General features: G+C 42.5%; 2 protein-coding genes across 2 annotated transcripts in view; both read left to right on the forward strand.

The window, feature by feature from the left end:
* The window catches only part of PHC3 (polyhomeotic homolog 3), a 395,745-nt gene that overhangs the window by 245,057 nt on the left and 131,345 nt on the right, over window positions 1–19,343 (forward strand). The window lies entirely within an intron of this gene.
* LRRC34 (leucine rich repeat containing 34) lies at window positions 3,232–19,302 on the forward strand (the record flags this gene model as incomplete). Its single annotated transcript, XM_081956308.1, has 10 exons — window positions 3,232–3,347; window positions 5,038–5,159; window positions 6,397–6,461; window positions 8,057–8,140; window positions 11,137–11,265; window positions 11,472–11,567; window positions 12,064–12,218; window positions 13,998–14,153; window positions 15,574–15,700; window positions 19,002–19,302. The coding sequence occupies 10 exons, from the start codon at window positions 3,232–3,234 to the stop codon at window positions 19,203–19,205; spliced, it is 1,254 nt and encodes a 417-aa protein (XP_081812434.1). The 3' UTR covers window positions 19,206–19,302.

The following is a 19,343-nucleotide window of genomic DNA, read 5'->3' on the forward strand; positions in this document are numbered from 1 at the left end:
GCTTGACTCCCTCTTCTTGGTGGCATCCCCTGAGATATCGGAACACTGCTATCATGTCTCTCCTAGTCCTTCTTTTCATTAAACTAGACATACCCAGTTCCTGCAACCATTCTTCATATGTTTTAGCCTCTGTTCCCTAATCATCAATTGGAAGGAAGGGGCAGAAGGAGGGAGGGAGCAAGAAAGGAAAGAAAGAAGGAAGGAGAGGGAGGGAAGGAAGGAAGGAAGGAAGGAATACCCATCTGTCTTCAGCCTCTACCAATATCCTGTGTAACAATGATTCTTTGGTTGTTTGGCAAACTGTGGGGAATGGAAATTGCCAAGGAGCTGGAATTGCTGCTAATGAAAAAAAATAGTTCATCTCAAAGCATGGTGGATTTCCAAAACTGTATCCTGCAAAATAGATTACATTGAGTTGTAGTTGACCTAGAAATAAATAGGCTGAGCTCAGTTTTGATGAAAGCAGGGAGCTTTCTACCCTTGGTAGATGTGCCCTCAAACTACATTAATTGAATTAGGTACCTAGACAAGGGAAATAGTTTTTCCGTAAATTTTTAAAAAGGAGATGAGACAGATATTTATTGAGAACTCTCAACTTGAGAAATCTTAGGTTTTCTCCATTAAGCCATGCCTTCGATGGCCAACCTCAGCTGATGCCACAAATAACTATGGTAGAGTCAGCCGTGCTTGGGATATTACAGGAACATTGCAAAGCTGCAATCCAGACTGGACAATGGAAGCCGACTCCAGATGGTAAATCTTTTAAGTTGCCAAGAAAATTCCACAGATATGTACAAAGTCATTTGCAGTCAACCTCAACTGAAAGGACACTTCACTTTTTTTTTTAACTCCAGAATTTAACAGGCCATTGTGGGGCATGATCAAAAACTATACAAAAGGAGGAAGGAACAATGCACATTTCCATATGGGCTAAGATGTGGAGGTCATTGTGTTTAGCTTGCATTTAACTAGGCAAGGAAAGATGTCCAACATCTTGTCACACAGCTAAGACTGAGTTTCAGTGGAAGCGAATGGGCCAAATTCCACCCACCCCCCAAAGAGTTAAAAGGCACGACAAAACGATTGATTGATTGATTGTCTGACAGATTAATATCTCCCCCACTTTTTTTTTTCATACAGGGGCTGAAAGCACTGCTCCTTCCTCCTGCTATTTTCTCCCCCTAACAAACCACTAGCAAGGCAGGGCATCTTGGCATTTTGACTCAGAATGTATGAATGTGGCCAACCGCAGCCCTTGGCCACTTCGCAGGAAAGGAAAGGCATCAAATCGCATCCTTGCCAAATCTCTAGAGCAGAGGTCCCCAAACTTGGCAACTTTAAGACTTGTGGACTTCAACTCCCAGAATTCTCCACCCGGCTGGAGAATTCTGGGAGTTGAAGTCCACAAGTCTTAAAGTTGCCAAGTTTGGGGACCTCTGCTTTAGATTGCTGCAACCGGGGTGGGGGGAAGGCAGCGCATGCCCATTTCGAAAAGCGTGTGTGGTCGCCATAGCAACCGCGGTCTGGGTAGCGTGTGTTTCTCTCGAGCGTTCCGATCTTTGCAAAGGAATCGCTTCGCAGCCACGGAGGGAAAAAGGCAGCGTCAACATAGGTGAGCGGTAGCAGGCTAGAATTGCACGGCCAGGGTCTCCTTCTCTTTGTCATGCGCTCCTTCTCGTGGTGGTATACTGGGAAATATGCCAATGAACATCTGTAAACAGCGAGAATGCCCAGATTATACGTGGATCTTTAAAAATTAGAAGAAAAGATATTCACTGAGCATCAGTAGTCCTGGTGTCCCAAAGGTGATAGCTGAGCCTGTGTCCCGTACTGGACAACGGTTCGTTTAGTGACCATTTGGAGTTGCAGTGGCATTGAAAAAAGTGACTTAGAACCATTTTTCATACTTACGACCGTTGCAGCATTCCCCATGGTCATGTGATCAAAATTCAGGCATATGGTGCACCCCAGAACAATTAGACACAAGGACAGTTCCCCCCCCCCCGCGAATGCTATCACTCTGCTAAACAACTAATTCCCACAACACTGTCAAATAATTCACGAAGACTGTATTACTACTATTCTTCTCAACCTTCCTGTTACCCATTTCCTTTTCTACTTATGGTTATAACTTTGTTGCTTGTATCTTTACGATTTATATTGTTTATAGGTTCCTACTGTGATTTATGTTGATTGCTTATTTAGTATCCTACGGCTATCAGCAAGCGTTGTATCTTATGATTCATGATGAATGTATTTATGATGACTGTGATCATGATTTTTCACTTATATCTTTTATGTAGACCAGTGGTTCTCAACCTGTGGGTCGGGACCCCTTTGGGGGTCGAACGACCCTTTCACAGGGGTCGCCTAAGACCATCGGAAAACACATATTTTCGATGGTCTTAGGAACTGAGACACCAATTTTATGGTTGGGGGTCGCCACAACATGAGGAACTGTATTAAAGGGCCGCGGCATTGGGAAGGTTGAGAACCACTGATGTACACTGAGAGCTTATGTACCAAAGACAAATTCCTTGTGTCCAATCACACTTAGCCAATAAAGAATTCTATTCTATTCTGTTCCATCCATTCCATTCCATTCCATTCATCATGCATTTATTAGGATAATTGCAGTCTCCCACGGTCCCATGATCACCTTTTGCAACCTTCTGACAAGCAAAATCAGAAAGGAGGTCAGATTCTCTTCACGACAGGTTACTAACTTTAGCAACAGCAGTGATTTACTTAACAACTATGGCCAGAAAGGTCATAAAATGGGGCACATCTCACTTAACAACCGTGTCGCTTAGCTACAGAAATCTGGGGCTCAGCTGTCACAAATTGAGGACTACCGGCATTCCTATTTCCTTCTTTCCAGGTGATCATTTGGAGAAATGTTACAAATTTGGTGACATAAAGACACGTGGGACTTCAATTCCCAGATTTCCCCAGCCAGCAATTGAAGTCCATGGGTCTTCATGTTACCAAGTTTGAGAAACACTGATTTAGCTTCCTGGATTGTGGGCTCTGGATTGGTCTCCAGAGGCCAAATGTACCTGCGCCACCAGCTGCTGCCAGTTCCTTCCAATTTGTGGGAAGATTCCCTAAACCTACCCCCAGAATCAGCCAAGGGTTTCTTGTGAGTGACTATACATGACGATGCTGCTCATAGATGCTATAGAGCCGGTGACTGTTTTCTCACTCTTTTCCTTTCCATTTTAGGTAAGCATGCTAGCATTCATGAGCCTGGATCTACAATATTGTGAAACCTGCAGAGAAGTAAAACAACGTGTGAACCCATTCATAAAGCGCATTCTCCAAGAAGTGAAACTCCCTGATGAAGAGTAAGGCAACATAATAAAACTAAGCCAATAACTCATTAAATATTCTGGGCATACGAAATGTTTTTGAAAACTATGATTTTTGCAGCAGGAAAATCTGGATTCTGCAAGCTTCAGGACACATATAAAGTACAGGTAGTACTTGCTTAATGACTGGGTGCTTGGCAACTATTTAGAAGGACTACCCCACCCCCCAAGGTACTTATGACCCGGTTCCAAGAGTGACACTCACTACAGTCACATGACTGCATTTCGGACATTTGCCTTTACAACTGGCTGCAGTGTTTCACAGTCACCTGATGTAATTTATGCTATTTGTTTTTTAAAAAATCTCCCTAAGAATGCATTGACTTGCTTAACAACCATCACATTCACGTAATGAAGGCTGCATTTGCTTTACGATTGCCACAATTTTTTAAAAAAACCCGAGTCAATCACATGGGTGCCTCGACTTATGAACGTCATGACTTAGAACCATAACTTTGGTTCAATTATGGTTATAAACTGAGAGTGTCTATAGAGATTCTCAGTCATGGTTGTCCCAAAGGTGCTTTTTCAAGAGGCAACTGGACTTTCTGGTTTTTCTTGGAAGACGTTTTGCATCTCATCCAAGAAGTTTCTTCAGCTCTGAAGAAACTTCTTGGATGAGCTGAAGAAGCTTCTTGGATGAAGAAGCGAAACGTCTTGCAAGAAAAACCAGAAAGTCCAATTGCCTCTTGAAAAAAAAATCTTTGTAGTTGAGAAATACTCATATGCAAATGTGTCTCTATGTATTCATATAATGCAATGAGGTAGAACAGAGGAAGGTTAAGACACTTTACCCTCCAGTTCCCAACGGAGATTTCTCAGATTTTCACAAGTCCTACTGGTGAGATTTTTGAGATCTTTACTAGACGTTGCTCCCAGAATTCATTTCATAAGAGTCATAAGAAAATTGTGAGATTCTGGAAATTGAAGCAGACATGTAGGATTATTTGTCCAATAACAGAATGCTGTAGTAGTTCAATGCAGAATTGTCTGTATGCTTTCAAAGCATGGAGTTGGCTTGGAGTTATAGCGTTGGGCCTTTGAGGCTGTATGCATTGCTCAACTGAAGAGCACATTCTTTGTATGAAAAAAGGACCAGAGGCAGCTTAGATTTGAAACCTCTAAGGCCCAGCTGGGGATAATGCTGAACAGAGACAAAACAAAGGGATTTTCCTGCAGAGAATAATACCTGGTTCAATTTCTGCTCTTGTTAAGGATGGGTGAGACAGGGAATCTGCGTAAAGCCCAAACTGCATCTTGCCAAATGACTGATAATCCTGGGCTAGATGAACTGATCCTGTGACTCAATAGATAAGACAGCTTTTCTGCCTTCTAGCCAAAGAAATGAAATTACTAGGCATGAAATCCTGGGAAAAGCTCCCTATATGGTAAATAGAATCTATTGCATTGCTGATATTAAGAAGTAGGAGTGTTGCATCATGATATCATTTACTTTGGAGCAAAAAGAATGAGACTTATGGGTTTTAAAAATCCATCTGCATATGCCTGGATCCATTTCAGACTGTGAATAACTTTTTCCTCTCCAATGAAAGAGAAAGAGGACTCTCTGCAAATCCATGAATAACGTTTAAACCTCCCTTTTAATTGGAGTGAAATAAAATGGAAGAGCGGCAACAAAAAGAGCTTCTGTTTATGTTGTCCACAGGTTGGCCCAAAGGATAACTGTGAAAATAGCTGGGAATAACCGCTTGGTACCTGTGCAGAGAGTGACCGATTCTGATTTTCAAATCCTTGCATCTGTCTTTATGAACAATGTGTTTCTTACAGGTATGTTTCCTTATTTTAGCCTCTGAAACACAAAATCTAATGCGTTAAAGGGGCTCCTCTAGAATCAGATGGTATAGTTGAAGGAAGACTTGAAGTTTAGATTTTTCCCGTTTATCCCGAAGGTGCTTTTATTTTAAAGGTAACTGGACGTTCTGCTTTTGCTTTGAGGCATTTCACAGAACCGGAAAATATTCTTGGATGAGAAGTGAAATGTCTTAAAAGAAAAATCAGAACGTCCAGTTGCCTTTCAAGTAAAAGCACCTTTGCGACAACCCTGACCTGGATAAATGAGAACCTCCCTAGAGATTTCTCCGTTATGTCACAAAAGCGCAATCAGAGAGTGAAACCGTAGTTAAATCCCACTTTCCACCCAGTGTAATATTCAGATTAGGCCTTGGAATAAAGCAAGATTAAGCTTCATGAATGAATTTTGCAATTAGAGAAAGCCAATGGGATAGAATAGAATAGCAGGGATGGAAAGGACCTTGAAGGTTTTCTAGTCCAAGCCCCTTGTTAGGGAGGAAACCCCCTATACCAGGGATCACCAAACTTTCAGACCTCAGGGACCACTAACTCCTAATTTTAAATCCCGCGAACCACTAATATGATTTTTTAAAACAATAAATAGTATTTAGTGCAATATAAAAAATGCAAAAATAAAAATAAAAATCTGCGGACCACCAGTGGTCCGTGGGCCACCAGTTGGTGACCGTTGTCCTAAACCATTACAGATAAATGGTTGTCCAATCTCTTTTTAAAAACTCTCTATGTTAGAGAATTCACAACTTCTGGAGGGAATTTGTTCCACTGATTAATTGTTTTACAAAGCTAATTTATCCTGAGTTCTAGGTTGGATCTCTCCTTGATTAGTTTCCACCCATTGCTTCTTGTCCTGCCTTCAGGTGCTTTGGAGAATAGCTTGGCTTCCTCTTCTTTGTGGCAACCCCTGAGATATTGGAACATTGCTATCATGTCTCCCCATGTCCTTCTTTTCATTATACCAGACATACCCAATTCCAGCAACCATCCTTTATATGTTTTAGCCTCCAGTCCCCTAATCATCTTGGTTGCTCTTCTCTGCACTCTTTCTAGTCTCAACATCTTTTTTTATACCATGGCAACCCAAATTGGATGCAGTTTTGGTTTAGAGAATGTGATGGGAAGTGTTAAGGTATTCTTACAAAAGTGATTACAACTACGGTCTGTTCATGTTTGCATCCTTTGTTTTTTTTTCCAGGGCTGGACCTGAGATACAATCTTTTAACTGATGCTGGCGCAGCCCACATTGCTGCTTTCATTCAGGTATCTATCAAGCAAACTAGAAATCCCTGTTCCTTGAAATTCTTGGGATGGAATTGCGTTTGCTCCCCATGTCTCTTGCAATTAAAACTCTTAGTCTTTTCTTGCAGGGTAGAAATTCTAAAATTCATAAACCCAGCCTAGTTCAGGTTGTCCTCAATTTATGACCACAATTAGGATTAGAATTTCTGTTGCTAAGCAATATACTTGCTAACTGAGTCACACCCAATTTTGCCATCTTCTTTTGCCACGGTTGTTAAGCAAGTCACTGCAATTGTTAAGGGAATCATGCAGTTCTGAAGTGAATCAGGCTTCCCAGGACTCACGGGCAATCTGACTTCCTTGTTGGAAGTCAGCTGGGAACACGGCAAAGGGTGATCACATGATCCCGGGCTCTTTCAATTATCATAAGTACATGCTGCCAACTGCCTGAATTTTGATCACATGATGGTTGGGAATACGAGGAACTGATTGTAGGTCACTTTAAGTAAGTCAAATGCTGTTGAAAAGTCGAATGGCGGCTAAATATAATGCCTTTATAATGCCTAATTTATAATGCCTTGGTAAGGCCACACTTGGAATCCTGCATTCAGTTCTGGTCGCCACGATGTAAAAAAGATGTGGAGACTCTAGAAAGAGTGCAGAGAAGAGCAACAAAGATGATTAGGGGACTGGAGACTAAAACATATGAAGAACGGTTGCAGGAACTGGGTATGTTTAGCTTAAGAGAAAGAAGGACTAGGGGAGACATGATAGCATTGTTCCAATATCTCAGGGGTTGCCACAAAGAAGAGGGAGTCAAACTATTCTCCAAGGCACCTGAGGGTAGAACAAGAAGCAATGGGTGGAAACTAATCAAGGAGAGAAGCAACTTAGAACTGAGGATAAATTTCCTGACAGTTGGAACAATTAATCAGTGGAAGAGCTTGCCTCCAGAAGTTGTGAATGCCCCAACACTGGAAGTCTTTAAGAAAATGTTGGATAGCCATTTGTCTGAAATCGTATAGGGTTTCCTGCCTAGGCAGGGGGTTGGACTAGAAGACCTCCAAGGTCCCTTCCAACTCTACTATTGTATTGTATAAATGATAGTTGTAAGTCAAGGACCACTCGCAATATTACTTTTGGGTTGAAGGACAATTCCAGGAAATGGCCTGCAGACAGAGGTGGTATTCAGCCGGTTCGGCCCGGATCAGCCGAACTGATAATGGCAACCTGTGGGTGGAGCTTGATTTAAATGGAGCAATCAGAAGAGTAGCCTACAAAGAGCTCTTTGCCATGTACTTGCATCCCACCACTTAACATTGCACGTCATCTTCTCTGACTATCTTCTGTTTGGGAAGAGCTGTTTTTAGCACCAAACTGAGGTGAACAAATATCCCGCGGTTACAGAAATCCTCCCCAAATCTGTACCTGAGGTGGGAAATTGCATGGAGCCATGTAACTGTTGGGCCCTAACTCTCAGCCACGTGTTGCAAGCGTTGGACCAAACTGGAATGTGCATTGTGCATTCATCCTAAGGAAACCAATCTTTGGAAGGGTGTGAAAGAGACCCAGGGAGGACAACATTAACAACACACCCCCATGTTTTTGTATTGTAGGATAATCGGACCCTGCTCTACCTCAATCTGATGTTCAACGACATTGGTACCCTTGGAGCAGAATTCATAGCTAAAGCAATGCACGTAAGTGTGGCTCAGTCTGGGAGAAAGCCACAGAAAGCCACAGAAAGCCACATGAGCTTCCCATTTGGAGCAAGGCACCTTGGGGTGTAAAGCAGTGGTGGGATTCATTTTTTTTTTACTACCAGTTCTGTGGGCATAGCTTGGTGGGCATGGCAGGGGAAGGATACTGGAAAATCCCCATTCCCTCCCGATCAGCTGGGACTCGGGAGGCAGAGAATAGATGGGGGCGGGGCCAGTCAGAGGTGGTATTTACCGGTTCTCCGAACTACTCAAAATTTTTGCTACCGGTTATCCAGAACCAGTCAGAACCTGCTGAATACCACCTCTGGTGTAAAGTCTTTGACTCAATGGATTCAAACTAGGCACTTGGGGAGTGGATTCAGTTTTGTAAGAGTCTCTGTGCAGGACAAGCTCGTAGGCGAGAAGTGAGGAACGATGCCCTCTTTATGACTTGTAGACTTCAACTCCCAGAATTCCTGAATTCTTTCTTTGCTTAATTCTTCTCTAGAAGGTAAAAATCCAGCCCCGAATCCAAATGAAAAATTATCGCTAAGGACACAGGCGGGTACATTGTGAGCAAGATTCCTTTTGGTACATGATCTGCCTGGGCCTTTTTGCTTCAGAGCTTCAAAGCTGATTTGCACATGCAAACTCAGTTTATGAAGTGAATCCTTTCAAAATCTTTGCACAACCCTATTGCTTATTTTAAAGCAACACTTAATGAAATGTGCTCTTCCGTGCAAGAAGAGGAGGACAGCAGATGAATGATAAGACGTAATTGCTATGGAATTATTTTTAATAGTTAGCTTATTAAATTTATATGCCACGCATTCTGCCCTCAGGTGACTCTAGGCCACTTAAAACACTGTAAAAAACAACAACAATATAAAGCATTAACAACAATAACAGTATAACTTGAGTTGAAAGGGACATTTGAGGTCTTCTAGTCCAACCCCTTGCTCAAGCAGGAGACTCTATACCGTCTCAGACAAATAGTTGTCCAATCTCTTCATTAAAACCTCCAGTGTTGGAGTACCCACAATTTCTGGAAGCAAGTCGTTCCACTGATTAATTTTTCTCACTGCCAGGAAACTTATCCTTATTTATGTGTTGGTCCTCTCCTCCTTTAGTTTTTATCTATTGCTTCTTGTCCTGCCTTCAGGTGTTTTGGAAAATAGGTAGATCTCTCTTCTTTGTGGAAGATACTGCTATCATGTCACCCTGAGTCCTTCTTTTGATTAAACTAGACAGACCCAATTCTAGCAACCGTTCTTGATACGTTTTAGCCTCCAGTCCCCTAATCATCTTTGTTGCTCTTTTTGGCACTCTTTCTAGATTCTCAACATCTTTTTTTTTAACATCGTTAACATTATATTATTAATTTTAAATTAAAATAAAATATTAAAATGATAAATAAACTTTAAAATTAATAAAGATTGCTGAGGAAGGAAGCAGGATACAAATGGGGCAGCCGTAGAATCTTCTCCCAGTCCACCAACTACCTTCATTATGGAACGCCTCCATTGGGGTCTCAAATCAATTGGCAGAGCCAGGCTTTAAGGCTAAGAAAATGGGGGTGGATCTCACCTTGAAGGGCACAATGTTTCAGAGAGCAGGAGCCACTGGAAAAAAGGCTCTTCTGGATGCTGCCAGCCAGAGTCCTCAGCAGTGACATGCAGTGAGGTTTATGGCTGGTGAGGCACTGACCCAGTGGTGAGTTTCAAAAAATTTTTTAGACTTGTGGACTTCAACTCCCAGAATTCCACAGCCAGGCATGCTCAGTTCCGATTTAAAGCAACAGCATTTGTTTTTCTCCTTTGCGAAAGAAGATTCCTTTTTTCTTTTTCTTCTCCCTTCCCCTCCTTCCTCCCTCTCTCCCTCCCTCCCCCCTCTCTCAAACACACACACACACACACACAGAAGTTGGATTGGACTACACACACTTTCCCCCAGCCCCGGAAGGATCCAGCCCAGCTTCACTGATTACAGGTTTGAAAAGGCAATGTGGCCCTGCCTGCAATCAAACTACACTTTGAAGTTTGAAGTTTGAATTCCTACCCCTCCCCCCGACCCACACGTACTTTTTCCAGCTCTTTCGGAGAGGATTTCAACTCTGCTCTTGCATCGGGTCCTCTGAAGAAGCCCCGCCCAAACGAGCGCCCTCTACTATGAGGCAGGAGAACTGCGTGCCTCACCTACGTCAGGAATTTTTAGGCTTTTAACCCTTGCTTAACTCTGCTCGAGTGATCATAAAATGCCTAAAGTCAGACTAGATGAGGCATGCAGTTCTCCTGCCTCATAGTAGAGGGCACTTTTTTAAAGGCTTTTTTAAACAGTTAAGCAGAGTCATCCACGGTGAGGCAGCAACTAACTCAGCCTGACCTCAGCTCTCGCCTTTTTTCTTTTACATTTTTTTTCTTTTCATGATGACAGTGGTGAGGCTGTGCCTCCCCTGCCTCCCCTGACTGCACGACACTGGTCCTCAGCATACTCCAGCATACTCCCTGCCAGCATGGGTCAATCCCATTGGAGTGAGTCCATTCCTCAGGTAACCTGGACCTATAATTCCACTTGCAGCAAGCTTTCCCCCCCTCTTAATGGCAATTAGACGATTTTAGAAAAAAGCCTAATTTTCCAAATATATAGAACAATGGTTCTCAGCCTTGACAACTTTAAGCTGTGTGGACTTCAACTCCCAGAATGCATCTCGGTCGAGGAATTCTGGAAGTTGAAGTCCTCCACACATCTTAAAGTTGTCAAGATTGAAAAACACCCTGATATAAAATGTCGGAGATAACACCAGTCTCTCCTCAGCCTGACATCATCGGGGGGGGAGGGGGGGACGTATTTTAAATTCCCTGTAGAAATTGTGAACATTAATGTTGTAGCATTGGCAGAGGATTGGGAAAGTGCCATGATGGCTAGGGATTTTGGAAGGTGTCCGAGGGGGACCAATTTAAACTGTTGCAAAGAAATGATTGAAGTTTTCCTTCTAGAGGAATGAAACGCTGTGTTACTTAAGAATGACGGGCAACAAGATTGAGAATAAAGGAGGAATGTATTTTGCAGCTATGATGCAGGTGAACAGCACAATAGAGAAGTTAGATTTTGGAGACTGTGACCTGGTAAGTAAGGTAAAACAAAATTATTTGAGACACTCGTCAAAAAGAAAAACATAATTCAACCATGTTTATAGTACACAGCCAAGAAAGATTTACCATTATGGTTTTGAACAGAATATACAACTTTTTAAGTGTTAGCTTAAATTGTTAAAAGTTTAACTGTGGAGCCGAGTTGTCATTTTCTGAATTTGTTATTTTTTTATTCTCAGGGTACGCAGAGCATGATAGCTTTGGCAACTGTTTTGCATCACAATGAGTCAATTAAAGCTATAAATCTCAACAGGCCAATTCTGTACAGTGAAGAAGTGAGTATGCTGGGCAGTTTTAGTAGCAATGACACATGGCTGTGAAAACACCCTTAAATTTAAGTTGATTTCCCTCCCTCCGGAGAAGAATAGATGATAATTATAAATATGGACAAGAGACTTAGGCAATGTCAAATTTCCTCGTCCTTTGACTCTACACTAGCCAAACCCAGATGAAACCTAACATATCTCCCTTCCTCACACTTTGAAAACACCAGGTTGGGGAAGGCTGTGGTTAGGAGCCATGGTGGCGAAATGGTTAGAATGCAGTATTACAGGCTAATTCAGTTCACTGCCAGGAGTTTGATCCTCACCAGCTCAAGGTTGACTCAGCCTTCCATCCTTCCGAGGTTGGTAAAATGAGGACCTAGATTGTTGGGGACAATAGGATAACTTTGTAAACTGCTTAGAGAGGACGGTAAAGCACTATGGGGCGGTATATAAGTCTGCTACCTGGAATAGGTTCAAAATGTAATTTAATAATATGGAACTCCAGGAAGAAACCACCATCCACATAGCTTCCATGCTGAATGTCAACTGCACCTTGGTGGAATTGCATTTATGTAAACATGGAATGAAGAATTTTGGGATGGAACGTCTGTGCGATGCCTTGTACAACAATTGCACCCTCCGATATCTTGATGTCAGCTGGTAAGAGAAACTTAAACGATACAGATTGCTTTGTTAGAATAGGGCTTCTTTTGTTAACAGTGGGCTTCTTTTTTTAACATTGGTAATCCTGAAAACTTCTGCTGTCTAGTTGTTCCTCCTCCTCCCTCCCAAGCCTGCTGCTATTCCCCTTTTATATGGAGGTAGACATAAACAATTGCACTTCTCTTGCATCAATCCAGGCTTCCCTAACAATTCTCGCTGCTGTCAAAACATGCAATATTAAATATACATTCCCTTTATCATATTTTTCTAGTAGTATACCTAACAGAAATATTTCTGGCTTTAAATCTATATTTTGCTTTAACATTTTCTCTTAATCGTGTACATATTTTTGTCCAAAGTTATTTTGCCTTTGGGCATGTCTACCACATTATGATGATAATTACCAGGTATCTGGTTGCATTTCCAACATTTAGCAGAACTTTTTTAAACATCCTTGCTAGCTGTGCAGGTGGCAAATGCCACCTATGAGGAGCCTTTAATCCCTGAAGTTTCATTGTTGAGTATCTCTGACCATTGAAGAGATTCTTCCTAATATCCGACAGAGCTCTACTTTTTTGTGTAATTTTAAACTTATTCTTTCTTATCGTGGCTTGTGAAACAAAGGTGGGCAATTCTGCTTCATTTTCATAACAGTCCATCAGATACTTTAAAAGAGTCATTGTGTCTTCTTATAATTTTCCATTTTCCAAGCCATACCCATAATCACTTCTCATAAGGTTCTCCTAACATCTTGGTTGTTTTCGAGACGCATTCCAGAATCTCATTGTTATTCCTAAAAGATGTTGCCCAGAATTGGCACAATATTTGAGGTGCAGTCCCACCTTACTAGAGAAGAGTCAAAGAAATCAATGGAACCTAAATCATATAATTCAAGCTTGTTCATAAATAAATACACGTAGACTTGACAGCTTTCCTAGCCTTTCTGAACAATGTACAGGAAGGAAGGGCAATTGTATAATACAACATGGCAGTAGAATATTAGGTGCCAATATGTGTTATTTAAGTAGTGACAGATTTTATTTTCCTGGATTCCAAGATGACCACAGATGGGGACTGCAGCCAAGAAATTAAAGACGCTTGCTCCTGGGAAGGAAAACTATGGCAAATCTAGACAACATACTAAAAAGCAGAGGCATCACTCTGCCAACAAAAGTGTGTATAGTCAAGGCTATGGTTTTCCCAGTTGCAATGTACGGCTGTGAAAGTTGGACCATAAGAAAGGCTGAGCACCAAAGAACTGAGGCCTTTGTACTATGGTTCTGGAGAAGACTCCTGTGAGTCCCTTGGCCTGCAAGGTGATCAAACCTGTCAGTCCTAGAGGAGATCAAACCTGACTGCTCTTTAGAAGGCCAGATCCTTTGGCCACCTAATGAGAAGGAAGGACTCACTGGAGAAGAGCCCAATGCTGGGAAAGATTGAGGGCAAAAGAAGAAGGAGACAACAGAGAATGAGGTGGCTGGATGGAGTCACCGAAACAGTTGGTGTGAGCTTAAATGGACTGCAGAGGATAGTAGAGTACAGGAAGGCCTGGAGGAACATTGTCCATGGGATCAGGGTCAGACACGACTTCGCAACTAACAACAACAATTATTTAGGAAACAACCATGCATATTTTTTCCTGTAATGCCTTCTCACTACAGACTGCGCAAGAGTACATTATAGTATTAACTAATCTTTGTGAACTGCAATACAGTTCCTCATCTGGAACACAATATGTTCTTTTAAAAATGAATATTTATGCTTATCTCTTTTCAGTAACAAAATTAGCCAAGATGGCATGAAGTTTCTAGGGCAGCTATTAAAACAAAACACTACGCTCGAGATTGTGGATCTTAATTTTAACAGGATAGAAAATGATGGTGCTTTCTACCTAAGTGACGCCCTTGCTACACATAATCGGACCCTCCAAGCGTTAGTATACAAAAATTTTATTCCTAGACCTAAGAATGTGATAACGCAAGAGTATTGAAAACTGCAGCAGTGGTGGGATTCACATTTTTTTGCTACCAGAGTTCTGTGGGCGTGGCTTAGTGGGCGTGGCTTGGTGGGCATGGCAGGGGAAGGATACTGAAAAATCCCCATTCCCTCCCAATCAGCTGGGACTCAGGAGGCAGAGAATAGATGGGGGCAGGGGCAGTCAGGGGCGGTATTTACCGGTTCTCTGAACTACTCAAAATCAGCATATTTCATTATTGCTTTCATTATTTGCTATGGATTTTTTTTAAGGTCCTAAAATCATGCCCCTAACCATTTTTATGAAGATTGAGTTTAGGTAAGTAGTTTGCATGACATAGTATCTATCTGCCTACTTTTGTGATCCTAGGACAGTGATGGCTAACCTTTTTGGTGCCGAGTGCCCAAAGCGCATGCATGCATGCAAATGCATGTGCACGAAACCCCAAAATGTAATGCGAGCACCTCACACATGTGCTCCGTACATGCGTGTGTGCCCCATGCATGTTGGCACACCCCTGTGCATGCATCGTCCCCCACCACACCCATTTTTGGCTTCCAGGTTGTTGCAGGACATCTTCCAGGCCCAAAATGGGGCGCGGGGGAGGCGCGCACATGCGCTGTGGAGCTGGGTTGGGGCGATGCCTGGCGTTCCCACAGAGAGGGCCCTGTGTGCCACCTGTGGCATGCGTGCCATAGGCTTGCCATCATGGTCCTAGGATTAAGTAGGCTGTTTCAAGTTTGTTCAAACAAAATTGAACAAAATTAAACTTCAAACCGGAACCCATCTGAATCTGTACGACCACTGCTGGTGGAACAGCTTAAGCACATGTCTCCTGATGCCAAAATCTTCCTGATCTTATTTCGTTTGCCTGTAATCACTCTTCAGTGTGCTGATACCTGGGTCTGTGATGTAGGCTTTTCACATGTCTATTTAGGCCACGGTTTGCTTAGCTACTGTTTGCTGAAAGCCATAGTCATCATCCACAACACTTAAATTATCAGAGCATAGTTAAGAAGCCCTAAGGACAATGGAAAGTGGCAGGTAGTTCCTAATCATCAAAAATGGAGAAATTAACACCAGGGGATGGGCCAGAGATATAAATACTGTCATGTGTAAAAGAGATAGAAAGCAAGATAGACTTTGTGTTTGGATAATGATAGCAGATGTGGTTATGGATGGAGAACAGAATATAGAGTTGCCTCTAGACCAGGGGTCTCCAACCTTGGCAACTTTAAGACTTGTGGACTTCAACTCCCAGAGTTCTTCAGCCAGCTGGATCTAGTATACAGATATTTTATCATGCAGTTTGAAAAAGGCTAAGGTTGGTCAATTTTGCTCCAAAACTTTGTTTTCTGCTTTATATCCTTTTCTTAGGCTAGCAGTGACGTATAACAACATTTCTGGGCCAGGATTGGTGGCACTTTCAGATGCCATGAAAATAAACCCTGTCCTTTCATACATCTACATCTGGGGAAACAAATTTGATGAAGCTACTTGTGTGGTAGGTCCTTCTTCTCAGAGATTTCTTCAGATATGGTGGACTAGTTGTCTTCCTGATAGTCCTCATCATCACTTGTAAAGCAATTCCATCTGCCAGCCCCTTGCAGAGAAAGGATGGCGTTGTCCCGTTACCATTCACAAACATCTCGTCCTCCTTTCTGGCGGCAATTGGCATTTGGGCAATAGATTGTGCGGGTTCACACATTGCATAAACCCAGGTTGTGCTTTTTTAACTAAAGGAACTGTCTGAAGCCAGCCATTGAGGCTTTCTCAATATGCACTTCCGTTCCCAGCATGGGAAGAGTGTCAAGGATCCAAATAGCATCCAAAAGTAAATCAGAGTCCAAGGCAAAGTATTGCTCAATGTTCCAATTTATTGAGAGAGCCATGCTGGCACATCTGGGAAAACCCGAATTTGAAAGCTTCCCAGTTTTCCCCACCCAGTTGAAAGTTCAAGATCTTGCTTTCACACCCACAGGTCCATCACATGGTTCAATCTCCCACTGCCATGTTGGCAGTTCCACCCATCCAATTCCGGTCATGTGAAGCGGTGAAGAGACAAAGGATGACCTTGGCTTTCTAGAAAGAATTTTGTTATGGCTACATAGTATGCAACTCCTTACAATCCCCCCTCCCATTTTCTCACAACAGAAAATAATGCATAGCAGAATAATAGAAAGTGTGGCAGGACAAAGATCCAAAAGAAAAGATGGCTGCAGGCCTGACAAAGAGTTGTTTACAGCTTTTATGTTCTGACCTGGCTCCCAAACATGACAAACCATCTATAGTTACCTAATTGTTCCCTTTATTAGGAGCACCAGCAGCCCTGGCAAAAAGTCTCTCTCTCTCTCTCTCTCTCATCACAGGCTAACAAGTCTGTCAGGGAGATGAATATTGTCTGCCACACCTATTCATTTCCACCCCTGCTTTTTTATCCCCAGAGCTAGGGTGGGGTTTCATTAGCAGCAGTGGCTCTTCCATCCCAAGGATCAGCCCATACATTTCCACTCCTCTCCTCTCCTCTGCCTTCTGTGCAACTGGACCCAGCTGTTCCTCCTCTTCCTCATCAGCCGCTCTCCATCTGAGGGCTGATGGATGGTCCAGGCTCCGTCTCTATCTTTATCTCTCACAGCTCCATTCTCTCCTCCCCCCGGAACTCTCAGGTTGCCTTGATGCTGGCCGACTCCCATGCCGCCTAATCTGATTTGACTGTTGGAGGGGCCGGTGGCTGACAGACCACAACATTTTAATTGACATTTGCTCGCTTCAGTGTTTCCCATTTTTTATATTATAAAAGAAACTCATTTGTCAGTTTATTTAACCATATGAAAAATGGGAAATCAAACAACTAAGCTGGCAATTGTCATTTAAATAATTGAGTGATGAAACATAGATTAGTTCTCTTAGTTTGTATATATAGTGGGCCTCTTTTCTTTTTTTCCCTTGTTGCATATAATGCAGACAAATATTTTTAAATAAGAGAGTTATAATAAATTATTGCTTAATGGGTATGTCCCACAATTCTAATTCTGTTCTTATAATCATTCCCAGGGGAAGAAGTTTCTCTCACCTGGTATGAAAGCTATTTAAAAAAAATATTGAACTCTTGTGCTGAAATGTAGCCCAGCATATGAAAATTAGACATATTTTCTCTGTTAACAACAACAACAACAACAACAACAACAACAATTTATTAGACTTCTAGACCGCCCCCTCTCCCCGAAGGGACTCGGGGCGGTGAACCATCTTCCTTTCATACCTGTCTTCTCCTTTCTCCCCCTCCTTTATCTCTAGTCTGTCAAAGTATGGATGGCATAATGCCCACAGCAGGGATTATCTTCCTCTACATTTTGTTCTATTATTCCATTTACGTCCAACCTGTGACATTATTGTCAATCAATTAACAAGATATCTATTCCTTTTTTTAAGGAAAGTGCAGCAAGGATTGCTAGTGAGATTAGTGTAGATCTGGCTTCAGTGTAGTAGAGAAAACAGCACAATATCATCACTTGTTCTTTCTACAATGTTGATTTGTCCCGAGGTAGCAAAGCATCTAGGATAAGGTGGTGGGCTTGATTTGAGATGACAAGGCAGACATGGTGTGGAAGAATGGTTCCGTTCCTCCCCATTAGTAGTAGTACTACTCTTCAGAGCAGGAAATCAAAGTCATGCAAGCCAAAACTACTTTTAAGTTTACTTATAACAACATTTTTCAAGTCTGAAAGCACTTCTTCCCTCTCTGATCTTTGTGACAATTAGGAGGGTCAGCCTGACGTTTTCTTAGGTTACAGTTCTGCCCTGGAATCAAGTTACTTGATCACCATAATACAAAAAAGATGTTGAGACTCTAGAAAGAATGTAGAGAACAAACTTTAGCGGGTGGAGGCTAAGCAGTAAGACGAGTGGTTGAGAGAACTGGGTATGTCTGGTCTAAGAGGATTAGAGGTGCCATGATCACTGTCTTTCAATACTTGAGGGGCTGTCACAGAGATGAAGGGGTTGAACGATTCTTCAAAGAGGTTGGACAAGAAGTAATGAGTGTAATATCATTGAAGAGAGATCCAACCTAAAACTAAAGAGAAATAAATCAGCGTAAAGGCTTACCTCCAGAAATTGTGGGTGCTCCATGAGTGGAGGTTTTCCAAAGACTGGACAGTCATTTGTCCAAAATCGTATGTGCCATGGCGAACCTGTGGCTTTGCATGGGTGGCATGCAGTGCCCTCTCTGCAGGCATGCAAACTGTCGCCCCAGATCAGCTCCACTGCACACGCACATGTGCCTCCCGCCAGCCAACTGGTTTTAGGTCTCTCCTGCCCATGCGGGGGCTTGCATACGCACGTGTAGGGGATTGTATGCACATGCGTGGGGGGCAGGGGACAGTTGCATGCACATGCACAGGGGGAAAGGGGGAGCACAGGGGGTCACACACACACACATGGGAGAGTGAGGCGCATAGGGGGGTGCATGCGTATATTACATTATGGGTGCGCACGTGCTCTCTTGGCGCACATCAATAAAAAGGTTAGCCATAATTGGTGTAGAGTCTCCTGCTTCAGCAGGTGATTGGACTAGAAGACCTCTAACTCTATTATTTTATGTTCTACAATATGTTTCATTGCTTTGATTGGACTGTTATCTTCATGGCAGCTTCTGTCTGTCCCTCAAGGTCTGTTTTTCTACCCACTTGTATTGTGGCCATCTGCTGTCTGTGGCATTCTTCAATTTTATGTTCTTACTGAAGGTATTCCTGGGCCACTGCTTATTGCAAAAAGGGTCAACTTTGTATCTTGTGGTTTTTCAGGCATTTGCAGAATTGCTTCAGAGTGGCCGTTTGAAGCCCACTGGAACAGACGTTGAGCCGTATGAAGTGGATGGACGTATATATCTTGCTGAACTCTCCCATGGCCTTAAGCGCCATTACTACTGGACGCCGAGTTATGGAGAACCAGATAACGAAGTTGAAAATGCATCCTTAGCAATAAATCCTGTTACAGAACATATATGAATATAATTCTCCCCCTCCCCCACTTTCAGGAGTGTTTTCATGTGTGTGCCTTGCATTTAACACACGTGAGCACTTTATAAGGTGTTTGTATCATAATCACGACAACAATCAATGCTGGGAATCTGGTTTATTCCAACA

This window comes from Natrix helvetica (assembly GCF_964273705.1).
Source record: "Natrix helvetica genome assembly, chromosome: 5".
In the NCBI taxonomy this organism is placed as follows: domain Eukaryota; kingdom Metazoa; phylum Chordata; class Lepidosauria; order Squamata; family Natricidae; genus Natrix; species Natrix helvetica.